This window comes from Physeter macrocephalus, unplaced genomic scaffold (genome assembly GCF_002837175.3).
Source record: "Physeter macrocephalus isolate SW-GA unplaced genomic scaffold, ASM283717v5 random_191, whole genome shotgun sequence".
In the NCBI taxonomy this organism is placed as follows: Eukaryota; Metazoa; Chordata; class Mammalia; order Artiodactyla; family Physeteridae; genus Physeter; species Physeter macrocephalus.
Genome location: NW_021145469.1, coordinates 73064 through 88343, shown reverse-complemented (window position 1 = coordinate 88343; position 15280 = coordinate 73064). Strand labels below are relative to the sequence as shown.

At 47.2% G+C, this 15280-nt stretch overlaps 1 protein-coding gene across 1 annotated transcript; it reads right to left on the bottom strand.

Moving 5' to 3' along the window:
• Window positions 1-557: 557 nt before the first annotated feature.
• PRPF8 (pre-mRNA processing factor 8) lies at window positions 558-12056 on the bottom strand. The gene is made up of 24 exons (XM_028484524.2): window positions 11963-12056; window positions 11659-11769; window positions 10983-11151; window positions 8499-8663; window positions 8194-8412; window positions 7848-8060; window positions 7214-7339; window positions 7015-7120; window positions 5860-6050; window positions 5610-5729; window positions 5334-5523; window positions 5081-5200; window positions 4836-4970; window positions 4359-4488; window positions 3787-3983; window positions 3452-3658; window positions 3160-3323; window positions 2893-3019; window positions 2582-2774; window positions 2120-2307; window positions 1733-1971; window positions 1360-1506; window positions 966-1176; window positions 558-770 (listed from the first exon to the last, which is right to left on the bottom strand). The coding sequence occupies exons 2-24, from the start codon at window positions 11756-11758 to the stop codon at window positions 558-560; spliced, it is 3870 nt and encodes a 1289-aa protein (XP_028340325.1). The 5' UTR covers window positions 11759-11769; window positions 11963-12056.
• Window positions 12057-15280: the final 3224 nt, after the last annotated feature.

The window sequence follows — 15280 nt, the reverse complement described above, 5'->3', positions numbered from 1 at the left end:
ACCCTGCCTCATTATTACAGTTAGAAACTGGACAGTGACTTTGGAACACAACCTAATAACAACCTAGCACTTCCCTCTCTTTTTGGCATTACTGATGCTCTTGAGAGTATCAGCCAGGACATTCATGTGCACCATTAGTGGAACGGGAAGGCAGCAGAAAAGAGCAAGGCGACTTTTTAAACCTTGCAGAAACTTAAGCACACACAGTTAACAAATCCTCAAATTACTCTTTTTCAATTCCAGCTGCCTTCGGCTGGGCCTTTGGAAACAACTGAAGGGGAAATAAACACTGAGATATAACTCATTAAACTTGCTTTTTAACAGGCACATTATGTTACGGGTCAAAAGATGAACTGTATGACCTGGATAACAAGCCTGGGGACGATGCAAAAATAGTGACTTTTGTTCAAATTTAAAAATCCAATTTCTACCCTTACCTTAACTTAGAATCATCACAACTACACAGAAGTAAGCTGTAGATTTCCTACAGAGAATTCTCAAGAAACAACTGTGAGGTGATTTGACACTCTAAGCTGCTGTACCATAAAGAATGGAGACTAGTACACTAGACACAGTTGGGAAGAAAGGAGAGCAAAGGAGGGAAGAACTGAAAGGGATGTGAGACAGACAAAGAACACTACTGCTGTATGTACCTTGGTGAAGGTGGTGGAGCCAGAGGCCATCAGAATTTGACGCACACGGTTGTGGAAGCGCTGCATCGACTCATCATCCACACGCAGGAAACACTGAGCTGTTCGCTCCTTAGTAACCTAAACCATAAGGTCAAGGTTAACTATCTCTGGAACTGCCACAGGAACACGAACCACCACTGAGCTCTACCCTCCCAACAGAGCTCAACCGACTGACAATGAAAAGGTGCGCAGTATACCTCACCCCCACCCACGCAGGATGTACAGGCATGGTGATGCTACTCCTACTACCCCCGGTCCCGCTCCAGGCTGTACCTCATTCTGTAGGTTCCAGACCCCATCCTTGTGGGTGAATTCCTCATAGCTGGTGCGGCATTTAGGCAGGATGCGGCACTCAAAACCACACATGTTGAACAGCAGGTTGGGGTTGTCCTTACTGTACACGGACACGAAGCTGTTCTCCCACTGAACTGTAGTCACTGAGCGTGGCAGACGGTTCTTGATGTCCCAGAACACTGCCCGACCCCTGCCCACAGAGAACATAGGGTCACATCGGTCTCCTAAAAGGAACTTCCCTTCGAAGGCCAGACTGATGATATCCCAACAGAGCACACCCTCCCACCCAGGACACCACCTTATAAATTCCCTCTAATTGTCCTCTGGGTCCCTCAGGTTGATTCCAGCTCCCCCGGCCCCAACTTAGACTCACAAGTTGACATCATGCTTCATGAGGCGCATGCGGGCGTCTCGGGGCCAGCATTTCTTGTTATTATAGCCAACGATGTTTTCATTGTTGGGGTCAGGGTGCTCTGTCAGGTAACGCTGGATCAGGTCCCGAGCCTCATCTGCTGTGAACCTACACCAGACAAGGTGTGCTGCTGAGGGCCAAGTACACTGGGATCTCATGAGGCCGACAGCTCCACAGACGGGGGCCACCCCCAACCTGCACCCTACTCACAGGACTTCATCCCATTTTAGAGCTCCAACCCAGCAGGAAGTCAGCTAAGGTACAAGAGTTGCTTCCAGAAGCTGGGCATATACCTCAACACCCTGCAAGGATAAGAATCCAGGCAAGCCCTCACCTGAAAAAAATATGGATGCGATCGATGTATCTGCAGAAGAGACGGATGGGGTGGGCAGCCTCAGTGGCTATGTCTTGGAAACTGAGAAAATCGTTTGGCATCTGAGGGGGCCCAGCCATCTCACTGGCCCGGTGCAATCCCAACACAAGCAAATCCATAACCAAGCCATAGTACTGTACGATGAATGAAGCAAACTGCAGGCCTCTGATGATCCCATATGAATTCGTATGGTTCATGTCCTAGAAAGAAAGATAACTCTTAACCACGGCCAAGTCCCAGGCTTCTCGGGGCCCATCCTCTTTTGCCCTCCCCCCAGCAAATCCCAACTCAGTGGGCCAGACAACCACCCCTCCCCCAATTCCTTGCCACCCTGCCCCCAGGACACACCTTGTAGTTGATGACAACATTGTTCTTGGCTGTCATGTAGTCGGCTATGTTGTGGTCTACGATGAGGCGCAGCAGCCGATTAAGCAGGGTCAAATCTATCTTCTCATACATCTTCTCAAACCTTGACTCCAGCATGACGTTGCACTCGCCCTCACTTGTCTCCCACACGTCCTGCAGGTTATTGATGCCTGAGGGGTAGGAAACACAGGTCTCCAGCAGGTTAGAAATTCCCTTTCAGAACTAGTGCCTACAGGAGCTACCACATGCGTAACCCAATCACACAACCACTCTACTCATTCATCTGTATTGCTAGGAAAGTCAGCTGTGCTCGACGTAACATCAACACCATTTCCTTGGTACCATGCACCAAGAGAGTAAACTAATTATGCTGACTGGATGAGAATTTTCACACAGAACTTAATTCATCTCCCTTCCTCAAGGGCAATCCCAGAAAAGTTTTACCTTGGCACCACTTGTAAACAAGCAGAGGAGGTGGTTCTGTGTCAGCAGGCTTGATCCAGGGTGGGAAAAGGCGGCGCTTGTCAGCTTCATACCACAGGTACTGGTCCAGGTAGGCATCAGTTATCTTCTCCAGTGGCTCCACATCATACACTGGCACCAGGTGGCTATAGAGATCCATGAACTCAATGCCCACCTGTGGGACAAGGAAGCTGGCTCACACCAACCCACCAATCATCTGAGGCAATCTGCTACCCTGGGTGCCATGAATGAATCACAAAGCCAAAGGAAAATGCGGGGGGCATGTGACTCACTTCTTTAAAGGCTCTCTGTGTGAGGAGGTGACGCTTGATGCGGGACAATGCCTCGTGGGGGTTGTCATAGGCTTGCTCGATCAGACCTAGCTCCTCCCTCTGTGACTGGTTTAACCGAGACTTCACACTGACAAGGCAAGAGTAAAGGTGAAAGGGAAAACCAAGAGGAAGCCATCCCCAGAAAGGCCTTCTTTCTTTGGACTCTGACGATGATGCCATTCTGCCCCCGTCACCTCCCCACAGGAGCCTGTCTACTCTACTTCTCACCTGTAAGCTTCCTTGAGCCGCTCCAAGGCCAAGATGAGCAACTTGGTGTCGTGCTTGTAGGAGAGTGGGGGGAACGGGATGGGTGAGAACCTACGGCTTTCCAGCCAATGCACAGTGGTGGTATACACTGCCACCGCTTCTTCTGCTGTGATGTAAGGCCCGTCCTGCAAGGTGGACATGAGAATTAGCTTCCCACCATAGCCCAATCCCACCAGGGCAAGGTATGGTCCCAGCTTTGCAGTCCACCCTCCTGCCCACCCCCACACACCAAGCCCAGCCTACTCTGCCCAACCTTTAGGTAGTTGTGCTGCCGCTCTTGTTCTGCCTTCAGGTAGAGCCGAGTGAGGCGTCCCAGGTTCTTTTTGCAAACAGTCTTGTCTACAGTGGCCCCACGGCGGATCCGTTCTCGGTTGTAGTGAGCAGTGTTGGTCCACCAGTCAGCCTTGGCCTTCACGTATCGGAGGATCATATTCTCTATAGGTGTTGGCAAACCAGGGACCTAGAAGTGCAAAAGGCACAATGAGAGAGTGATGGGAGCCACATGGCCCCCTAAGACATTCCAGAAGTGGTAATCCTGAGCCCAGGAAGATGATGTCTATGCCTCCTCGGAGCTGGGGAGACACCCACCTTCCAGGGAATATTGGCCTTCCAGCAGCGCCAGGCTTCACTGAGGTGCTGCAGGATTGTCCGGGCCTTGTTCTGTTTGATCCCCTCAGGCATCATGTCCAGAATGTCATGCATCACAGCTGCCCGAAGCTCAAGGTCAAAATGTGACTCCACTCGCTGCTTTGTTACGGTCTTTGCCACCCCCTTTGAGTGTCGGCCTAGAAGTGAAAGTAAGTAAAAGCAAGATTTGTTGCTCCTAATAAGTGTCTCCACCTTCATGGCGTTGCTTACCATGGTTATAATGAAATCAGTAAGCACAAACAAAGCCCAGCATATGCAAGACAAGATACGTCAGATATTCAGAACTACGCTTCTGAGGAATTTCCATCCTGTAAATGCTCGATAGCCTCAAGGCCCCAAAGCGAAGCCCAAGACCCAGAATACGAGGTCAGACTCATTGGAGACTGGGTCTTAGAGGCAATCCAACAGGAAGGGATTCTCAGTCTTGAACAAGGACAAAGGACAACAGGAACACACATGATCTACCCTTGAAGTGATAATGGGAGAAGGTGGACACGGAAAAAACCACTTACCTTCAAACTGCCGGGCCAGGAGGTTACCCAGCCATCGCTCCAGCAAAGGGGTGATGCCACGCATGAAGAACAGCCAGACCCGCCAGCCAGCAGCCCAGAAACCACAGCCAGGGCCCTTCCCTACAGGGCCCTAGGATTCCAAGCAGAAGTCAAGAATACAAGTTAGCAATTCATTCAGACAACAACAGAAAATTGGGCAGAGGTGGGGCAAAGAGCACATGTGTGGCAGTTAAGGGAAAAAATGGGAAAACTCTGAGACCTCCATATCTAAAATGGAGTAAACGAAGAAACCAGTCACTGAGATTCTCTATTTAGACCTAAAAGTGGGCTTTGAGGGGAAGTGTTGAGATTCACAAGATGAGGGCAGTAATGAAACACTCAGAGCCTCTCTCCAAACAGGTACCTGGGAAGAGTCCTGACTAGATGTAAAAATTAAGATGGATCTAAGAACATGAATATACGAGGGCAGGGTCCTACCGTGTTGAAGCGGTAATAGATGAGATGCTTCAGGTCCTTGCACATGCGAATCTGCCGCATCAGCTTATATTTGTACCGGTACATGCCCGTCAGCTGCCCCACGTGGGCAAAGATATACTGCAACCCATCTGCCAGCTGCAACACAATTGCCCCATCAGGCTTTAAGCTAGAGCCAGATCCACGATCAGCCCAGGCTTCACTCAGCTTCCCCACCTGGAGCCAGGACTGGGCATGCCTAGCCTCACCTGGAAGGCATCCACATTGCCCAACCGATACTGCACATGACTGTCCACCACCAGCTTAGTTAAGCGCAGAACCTCTCGACACAGATGGAAAGCATTCCCAAAACGAGATTTCTTTCGTTCCTGGAAAAGAGGCCAAGGACGGAAACAACGTTAGTCAGCGACAGTCTGGACTGGATGTATGCCCTCCTTAGAGGCCAGCTCAAAGCCAGTCTATCCCTCAGCCCAGGAGACCCCTAAGGTCCAACGCAGGTACCTTGGTGGTGAGCGTCTTGACAGGCTTGAGGTTGAAGTTGTAGTCCAGGTGCAGATAGTTGAGGTTTTTACGGTGAATGAGAAGGTTGAGCATGTTGTAGCCCTGGCGGCAAACCTGTAGCCCCACCTCCACCCAGTCCAGCTTTGTAGACTGAAAGAATTTGGTGGCTTTGAAGGAACGGAACAGATACCTGGGGTGGGAATAAGGAGTGAGAGTTAGACTCCTGATTATCTCTGGAACGGAAAAAGTCTGAGTAGGGGCCCTAGGGCACCTCACCTCTTCTTTTGTGCTTTAGGGGGCCGGTGCTTCAGGGCATTCAGCACATAGTACTTAAGCAGCTTCTGGTAGGAGACCCTCACTTTCACAGGCTGCCCAGCAGGACAATGCTCCCGATACCTGAAAAAACAAGCCCACCAGAGCTTGGCCCATCTCTCCTTCCAGCCGCTCTGTTAAAGGCTGTGTGCCCACCCAGCTGGAGTCTTTCCTCCTGTACATCCACTACCATCCCCCCAGGTAGAAGCCTTACCAGTTCTTGACAAGGGGAATGTCTAGGGCCCGGCGGGTGCGACCAGAGCGTAGGTTGAAGGGCCGTGGGGCCCAAAGCAGGGCAATGCCATTGGCTGTATTGTCCGTGTAGAGGGGTGTGTCTTTCAAGAAGGGCTCCACAAACTCTGGGAGCTCAAACTCCTCGTCGTCATCTGGCAATGGTTCCTGACTCTGAAAGAAGAACCCCCGAGGGTTTATTTAGCTCCCGCTGAACTGGGCAGAACTTGGGATCAGAGGGAAACTCTCTGGGGCCAAGCACAGTGGCTACATCTGCCATGGAAACTGAGCTGCCTGACAAGAGAAGTCCTGAAGGGCCAGGGCAAAGGGGGCCAAGGGACCAGAGAACAAGGCAGGGCCAAACAGGAAAGCGAGCAGCTCTCCTCACACCCCAACTGGCTCACCAGCAAAAGGTCTCCTAGAGGACCCCCCAATACCAGGAAGAGGTGAACACTGCAATGACCTCCTGTCCAAGCTCCAAAAACTGGGCTTGGGGAAGGAGATCTGTTCATGTTAAGAACGTAATGGAACGTGGATCAACATCAAAAATATTATGCTAAGTGTTAAGACCCAGCCACAAACGACCACATACTGTATGATTCCATTTATATAAAATGTCCAATATAGGCAAATCTACAGTGACAGAAAGCAGACTAGCAGTTACCTAGGCAAGGAAGAGTCAAGGGAAATAGAGTGACTACTAATGGGTGCAGGGTTTCTCTTTGAGGAAATGAAAATGTTCTAAAATTAACTGTGGCGATGGTTGCACAAGTCTGTGAATAAACGAAAAACCACCGAATTATCCACTTTAAACGGGTGAATTGTGTGGTAGTGAATTACAGCTCAGTAAAAAAAAAAAAAAAAAAAAAAAAGAACACATTGGAAACAGACCAGAATAAGACCACACAGAGTCCCAGAGGAGAAATGATAAAACCCAAATGGATAATCATAGAAACAAGATAATACCAATAACTTGGTCTGAGCCAAGTGCCAAACTCTCACGTTAGCTTACAGCTAGAGGGGAACACTTAAGGATGGAAAACATGTCTCCCTCTAGCTGAATTTTTATCTAGTAATGCTTCTGCCTGAACAGGAAGTCTCTCTTGAACAGCTGAGGTCAAACGTCCCTTCCTCTCACCTTGACAGAGTGCCTATGGGAAATTGGGTTGATCAAAGGATCAAAGTAGAAAGCTGGCAAATCAGGATCCTCAGTTTTGATGAACACAACATTAGGAGTGTGGTACCTAAAATGAAAGAAGAGTCAGCCAAGGTTCTCCTGCCCTGGCCCAACCTAAATGCCCACCTCTCCTTTCCCCCAGCTGGGTTCTAGCTCTCACCAGGTAAGGTGGACGTGGTGTGGAAGGTTGTTGTACAAGTAAGGAAAAGCAATCTTGTACTCAGTGCGGATGGGCTGCCGGATGATGATCTTGTTAATATCATTGAATTCATTCCAGTCTTCATCCCTAGGGTGCAAAATCAAAGATGAGCAGACTAGTTGGGCAGTTTGGAAACTACAATGGGATCTTAAGGATCAAGATGAGATTTTATGGGACTTCCCTGGTGGTGCAGTGGTTAAGAATCCGTCTGCCAATGCAGGGGGCACGGGTTCGAGCCCTGGTCCAGGAAAATCCCACATGCCAGAGCAACTAAGCCCGTGCGCCACAACTACTGAGCCTGTGCTCTAGAGCCCACCAGCCACAACTACTGAGACTGCGGGCTGCAACTACTGAAGCCCGTGAGCCTAGAGCCCGTGCTCCGCAACAAGAGAAGCCACCGCAGTGAGAACCTTGTGCACTGCAACAAAGAGTAGCCCCTGCTCACCGCAACTAGAGAAAGCCCGGTGCAGCAACAAGACCCAACGCAGTCAATGAACGAATGAATGAATGAATGAATGAATGAGTAAATTTTTTAAAAAATGATTAGATTTTATTTAACCCAAAGTGCCTGAAATCTCTACTCTCTCCAACTTACTGTAGGTTGATGTCTCGGACAAGAGGCTCAAATTTGGGGCCTCCAGGAATGGCCATATTGAGTGCCTTGGAGGTAAAAAAGGCCTTCAGATCAAACAGATAGAAGTAATTGTCATCTACCAAGTCTGTCAGGAGCTGATTGGCCAGGCGGTAGAGAGTGGACATCATAGGCAGTGTGAACTGCCAGCGTTGGTAAGTGGAACCATTCACATACCTAGCGAAAAAAAGAGAGGCCCGTGTCACGTAGATATACTAGCTAGCCAAGCCATACTACCCATTGCTCTCCCAGGACCCCTTCTGGAGCTCCAAAACCCTCACAAGGAGTGGTAACTGCAACCATCACTCACTTCCGGCTGTCCCTCAATGGCTGGTGGTCATAGAACCAGTCCAACACAGGGGCATCTTCCTCAGGGTCCAGCTCTAGCTGAATTGCCTCCAGTGGCTCAACATCTAGGATGTTGTCAGCATAGTCCAAAGGCGGCTCCTCATCATCAAAAGGGGGGAAACGCATCCTCTTGAAATGCCTCCTGTCTCTTTTTTCTCGACGCATCATAATCCACATTGACCTGGAAGTCGACAATGTCACATAACGGTTTGTACCCACTGCCTCCGCAACCACCACCACCACACACCATGTTCCAGCCCTTCTCACCCCCACTGGGAGATGTAGACAGGTTCAATGACCCAGGGAATCTCATTGACAAAGGAAATGGCTCCAGTGATGTGGTACAGCACAGGCACATCCCGAATCTGCTCCCAAGGCATAGGCATGTTCTCCAGGAGTTTGAGGACTGCGTGAGGCATGTACTTGAGGGCACTGCAACAACAGGAAGACAGATGATTAGAAGTGACAAGGTGTTCTGCTACCTGGGCCATGCAGAGAAGCCACAAGGTAGCACAGTATCACATTCCACAGAAAACCGGTCTTACAGTCCAAACCCCCAAAGTTAGTACACAGGCCCTCTGTGACCAGGAACTCTGCCTCTCCACCTCCAGCTGTGCCACTGTGCTTCTTAAACATCACTGTCCCACAATACTGGGTTTCAGTCCCTCTAAATCAACTGCTGTTCCCTTAACAGACAGCTCTTAGGCTACCTCACAGTCTATTCTCTCCGTAGCTTTCCATAAAAAATAATAAAATATTTACCACGCTTTACTTTAACCATTGTCTATTATGTCACTAGGCTATAAGCTCCAGAAAGGCCATTACTTCCTGTTCACTGCTATATCCCTGGCACACAGCACAGATCTCAAAAATATTTTTGAAATAAAACTTCCACAGCTGTCTTAGACCAGTTCATTAAGTGGCTAACTTTTCTTTAAATAAATAAATTTATTTATTTATTTTTTATTTTTTATTTTATTCTTGGCTGCGTTGGGTCTTCGTTGCTGCGTGTGGGCTTTCTCTAGTTGCAGCGAGCGGGGGCTACTCTTCGTTGAGGTGCGCGGGCTTCTCATTGTGGTGGCTTCTCTTGTTGCAGAGCACAGGTTCTAGGCACGCAGGCTTCAGTAGTTGTGGCTCGCGGGCTCCAGAGCGCAGGCTCAGTAGTTGTGGTGCACGGGTTTAGCTGCTCCGCGGCATGTGGGATCTTCCCGGACGACGGATCGAACCCTTGTCCCCTGAACGGGCAGGTGGATTCTTAACCACTGCGCCACCAGGGAAGCCCAAGTGGCTAACATTTTTGTGTAAAAATGGAAAAGGAATCTGCTAAGGTATTTGCAGCTGTACTCACCCAACTTGGGGACACAGAAAAACAAGAGTACAGAGACCTCGGGAGTTAACTACCCCCGAACCTGAAGATTCTGGTCACTTAGGAATTATAGGAAACAGGAATGTACAGGTGTCCTGCTCTGGGCTTTAACCCACTCAAAGATAGAGACATCTTATCAAAGCATCAACAGGACAAATTAAAAGCTCCAGTCCCAGATCAGGAAAAAAAATCAGGGCAGTGAAGAACACAACTGAGAACTCTCCTACACTGTTGGTGGTAATGTAAATTGGTACAGCCACTATGGAAAACAGTATGGAGGTTCCTTAAAAAGCTAAAAATAAAGCTACCATATAATCCAGCAATCCCACTCCTGGGCATATATCCAGAGAAAAACATAATTCAAAAAGATTCATGCACCCTGATCCTCACTGCTGCACTATTTACAATAGCCAGGACATGGAAACAACCTAAATGTCCATCGGCAGATGAATGGATAGAGAAGATGTGATACACCTATACAATGGAATATTACCCAGCCATAAAAAAGAATGAAATAATGCCATTTGCAGCAACGTGGATGGACCCAGAGATTGTCATACTGAGTGAAGTCAGACAAAAACAAATATCTTATGATATTGCTTATACGTAGAATCTTAAAAAATAGTGGTACAAATGAACTTATTTACAAAACAGAAACACAGCCACAGATGTAGAAAACAAACTTATGCTTACCAAAGAGGAAGTGGGGGAGAGATAAATTGGGAGACTGGGATTGACATACGCACACTACTATATATAAAACAGGTAACTAATAAAAACCTACTGTTGGGACTTCCCTGGTGGTCCAGTGTGTAAGACACCGTGCTCCCAACGCAGGGGCTCAGGTTCGATCCCTGGTCAGGGAAATAGATTCCACAGGCATGCCCAACTAAGAGTTCGCATGCTGCAACTAAGAAGAAGTCCACATGCTGCAACTAAAGATCCCGTGTGCCTCAACTAAGACCCGGTGCAACCAAAATGAATTTAAAAATATTAAAAAAAGAAAGAACCTACTGTACAGCACAGGGAACTCTACTTAATACTCTGTAATGACCTATAAGGAAAAAGAATCTAAAAAAGAGTGGACATATATATACGTATAACTGATTCACTTCGCTGTACAGGGGGAACTAACACAACGTTGTAAATCAACTACACTCCAATAAAGATTAATTTACAAAAAAAAAAAAGCAAAACCGGAAGATTTGGAAATTATGACAAAACTCTAGTGATTTTCTCCCTTCTTTGATAACCACTCAGATGAGCTGTCAGAGAACATTAAAGTCCCAAAATGATAGAGCAGCTACCCAGGACTGAAACGTAAGAGACAGGGAGAAAGGAAAGAGGCCAAACCCCAAATGAAATACTTCCAGCATGTTCCTTACCCCAAGTACACCCTTTTGTCATGGCGAAACTTCCTGTTGGTCATGTCTCCATGGTCTCGAATGATCTTCCTGACATGTTCCGGAGGCATGTCTTCCTTTTGAGCATCCACAAATCCAAACTTCCGCTTTTCCGCATAGCGCTTGGCCTGCAATTGCTGCCATTTTCGGGCTACAAGGACACCTCAGTTTAAAGAACTGCACACCCTTGGCCTAACCACCCCCGCCTCTTGTCCTAGGGTAATCTCCTGTCAGGATTTATGACAGAGGGCAGGCACCCGGCAGAAGCACTCCCTGACAATTCTCTTGTCTACTCGCTCTGCTTTATTTTTTTTCTTCATCACATTTATCATTGCCTAGCACTTCTGTCATAACATAATTAAAGTTTTTTTTACTGTCCATCTCCCTCATTGCAACTTAAACCCTGTAAGGGAAGGGGTTTTGTCTGTATCGCTATTGTATCCTCATCGTCTGCATCAGTGCCTGCAAATAATAGACGCTTTTCCTTTTTTTAAATAGATGGTTTTAGAGACTTGATTAGATGTAAAAAATAAATGGGGGCCAATAAGTGCACTAACACCTAATGTTTTGACACTTGCCACAACGGGGAAAGAAGCCAAACCCACTGCGCGCACGCGCACACCCGCCCGCAGGCGCCGCTCCCGCACGCTTTCTTCACCTTTCTCCTGAAGCTTCTCCTCCGACATGTAGTCTGGCAGCGGGGCTAGAGGGCCAGGCACCGGGTTACCCGGCCCTCGGTAAGGAAATACTCCGGCCATACCCGGAGAATCTGGGGAGCAGCGGAAGAAAAAAATTAACGACAGGGCCCGGGCCCGCAAGAGGAGCAGCAGGAACACGTCGAAACCCACGGCCTGCAGTCCCGCCTCGCTCAGAGTGCGTCCAGCCCGGCCCGATCCCTCCGGCCGTTCAGCCCGACCCCAACCGCGCCTCCCGCAGCCCGGCCCTTAAAGCCCGCCACGTACCCCCACAGCCCCTCACACAGACATCCGCTTCACTGCAGGGCAATGGCGGCAAGCCGACGTCCGCTCTGCGTTGCCAAAACCAGGAAGCGCGCAACCCTGGTTCAGCAGTTGACCCAATAGGCGCTGGTGTGCTCAGACGGATTAGAGAGCTCACCAATTAGAGTTGCAATTCGTGCCGGAGGGGGCGGATCCACAGGCGGAAATATTTGGACGCGAGGGGTTGTGGTCGGAATAGGCGTAAGCCCCGCCTTCCGCGTTTCTGGAGCTGTTTTTGGGGCCTCTGCAGCGCCTTGCGTCCGTCCGACGGAAGCCAAAGCTTCCAGAGTTTTACTAAATTTGTCGAAGTTTGCACATTATTCTGTGTGTAGTCTCATATATGTAGACTTGAGGTGCAGTACTAACTCCGAGTCAATCAGTCTTTTGTTCATGCATTCATTTATTCATTGAACTTTTACTGAATGCCTACTCTTGTATCAAGCGTTGGGTGGGGGGGTGAAGAGGGGAAGGGTGTGGGGGCGCCGGGGGCGGGGGGGGTGGGAGGGGGAAGCCAACCTCAAGGAGCTCCCCAGGAAACTGGATGGTAGACGAAAACCCAGGCTCTCACAATGCCCTGTGATGGGAATTCGGGGCCAGGGTATATAACCCTGCTTATCATGTCAAGGAGGAGTTAGTCAATGAACCTACAAAAGTAAAAGAGGCCTTGGGGAACAAGATTGCCAGGTGTTTTTCCCCCTCCATCTCCATTCCTATTTTCTCTCTCTGGCAACGACTACCTTATGAAGTGTATAATGTATACCCTATAAATGCTTCTTGACTCCCTCAGGCTCTATGTCTTGCTGCTTGAACTGCCCTCCATCTCCTGCCTTCCTTGTTTTAATTTTCATGCCTCTTGCTCTATTTTCTGATAACAACTTTGAATCTGACTTAACAGATAAGTTTGTTTGAACTCACACCAAGTTTATTGTGGAGGATGCAGAGGACTTGTAACCCGTACAGGTTCTTCATCTAGTTGGGAATCTGGGACTCAAAAGAGAAAATGAGAACTATGCAAAGGAGAGTCCAGGCAAATACCGGCTGGTGTGGAGGTTCGTGTAGTTCAAAGAAGAGAGAGGAGCATTATTAAAGATGTGATGGAGGTGGGGGATATGAAGGATTTGAGGAGGTAGATAAAGAGGAAGGAAAAAGGAATCCCAGGTGGTGGGAACTACTAGGGTTAGAGTTTAGAAAGAGAAACAAGCATGGCATGTTAGGAAAACAGCCAGCCAATCAACCTGGCTGCAATAGAAAGTGTAGCATCATCTTTACGATGTTCATCATCGTCACTGTAGTGAAGTCCTTACCACTTGTATAACTCCACTGTGTGCCAGGCATTATTCTAAAACCTGGTAAAATTCTAATATTGTCTGTTTTTATTAATAGTTTTGTTCTAATGTCAATTTCCTAGTTTTGATTGTCCTACTATTGTTATGTAAGAAGTTCTCAAGTGTGTGAAGAGTACACAGGAACTCTCTGTACTATTTTCTAAACAGCATTATTGAGAAATAATTTGCATTCCATAAAGTTCACCTGTTTAAAGTATACAATCCAATGTTTTTTAGTATATTTACAGAATTGTGCAATTATCTCTACCTAGTTCCAGAACATTCTCGTCATTCCCAAAAGAAACCTTGTACTCCTTAGCACTCGCTCCCCACTTCCTCCCACCTCCTACTCCTCAGCCCTAGGCAACTACTAATCTACTTTGTGTCTCTACAGATTTGCTTGATCTGGATATTTCATATAAAAGGTATCATAGAATAGTGACTCTTGTCACTTTGTGACTGGCTTCTTTTACTTAGCATGTTTTTGAGGTTCATCCCTGTTGTAACACATATATTTTCTTTATAGAAATGTCTTTTCAGATCCTTTGCCCATTTAAAAATTGAGTTGTCTTTACATATTTTAGATACAAGTTCCCTGTCATATATATGATATGCAAAATTTTTCTCCTGTTTTTTGAATTATCTTTTCACTTTCTGGATGGTATTCTTTGAAGCAAAAAAGTTTTTAATTTGCATAAAGTCTAACTCATCAAATCTTCTATTGCTTATGATTTCAGTGTCAAATCTTAGAAATCATTGCCTAACCCAAGTCACAAAGATGTAATCCTATGTTTTCTTCTAAGAGTTTTATAGTTTTAGTTCTTACCTGTAGGTCTATGATTCCCTTTGAGTTCATTTTTGTGTGTGGTGTGAGATAGGGGTCCAAGTTCATTCTTTTGCATGTGGATATTCAGTTGTCCCAGCACCATTTGTTAAAAAGGCACTCTTTCCTCTCTGTCAAAAATCAACTGACCATTTGTTTGTTTCTGGACTCTCAGTTCTATCCCATCCATCTATATGTTTATCTTTATGCACTCTGTGCTATTTTTGCAACTTCCATGTGAGCCTAAAAGGTATTTCAAAATAAAAAGTTAATAAATCAATCAGCTAATTTAACCCTCAAAACAACCTTACAAAATAGGTATTATTATCCTCATTTTACTTATGAGAAACCCAGACTCAGAAAGTTTGAGTAGGGACATCCCTGGTGGTCCAGTGGTTAAGAATCCGCCTTCTAATGCAGGGGAAGCGGGTTCGATCCTTGGTTGGGGAACTAAGATCCTGCAAGCGGCGTGGCGAGACCAAAAAAAAAAAGAAGTGGAAGTCCAACTTTCCCCTTGGCCTCTCATACACATGTACACCCTTCCACTACCCCACCCTCTCAATATGATTACATTATTCTTTTGGTGAGACTAATACTCAATATTTACATAATTGTGCATGCAGTAATAATAGCTAGCCCTTATATAGCATTTACTCTGTATTAGGCACTTTTTTTTAAACGCTTTTTATGTTTATTTTTATTTTTTTACTGAATTATAGTTGATTTACAGTGTTGGGTTTTTTTAATTAATTAATTAATTAATTAATTAATATATTTATTTTTGGCTGCCTTGGGTCTTCGTTGCTTCACGTGGGCTTTCTCTAGTTGCTGCAAGCGGGGGCTACACTTCCTTGCGGTACGCGGGCTTCTCATTGCGGTAGCTTCTCTTGTTGTGGAACACAGGCTCTAGGCATGCGGGCTTCGGTAGTTGTGGCACGCCGGCTCAGTAGTTGTGGTGCATGGGCTTAGTTGCTCCGCAGCATGGGGGATCTTCCCGGACCAGGGATTGAACAATGTGTCCCCTGCACTGGCAGGCGGATTTTTTTTTTTTTTTTTTTTTTTTGGCTGGGTTGGGTCTTCGTTGCTGCGTGCGGGCTTTCTCTAGTTGTGGCGAGTGGGGGCTACTCTTCATTG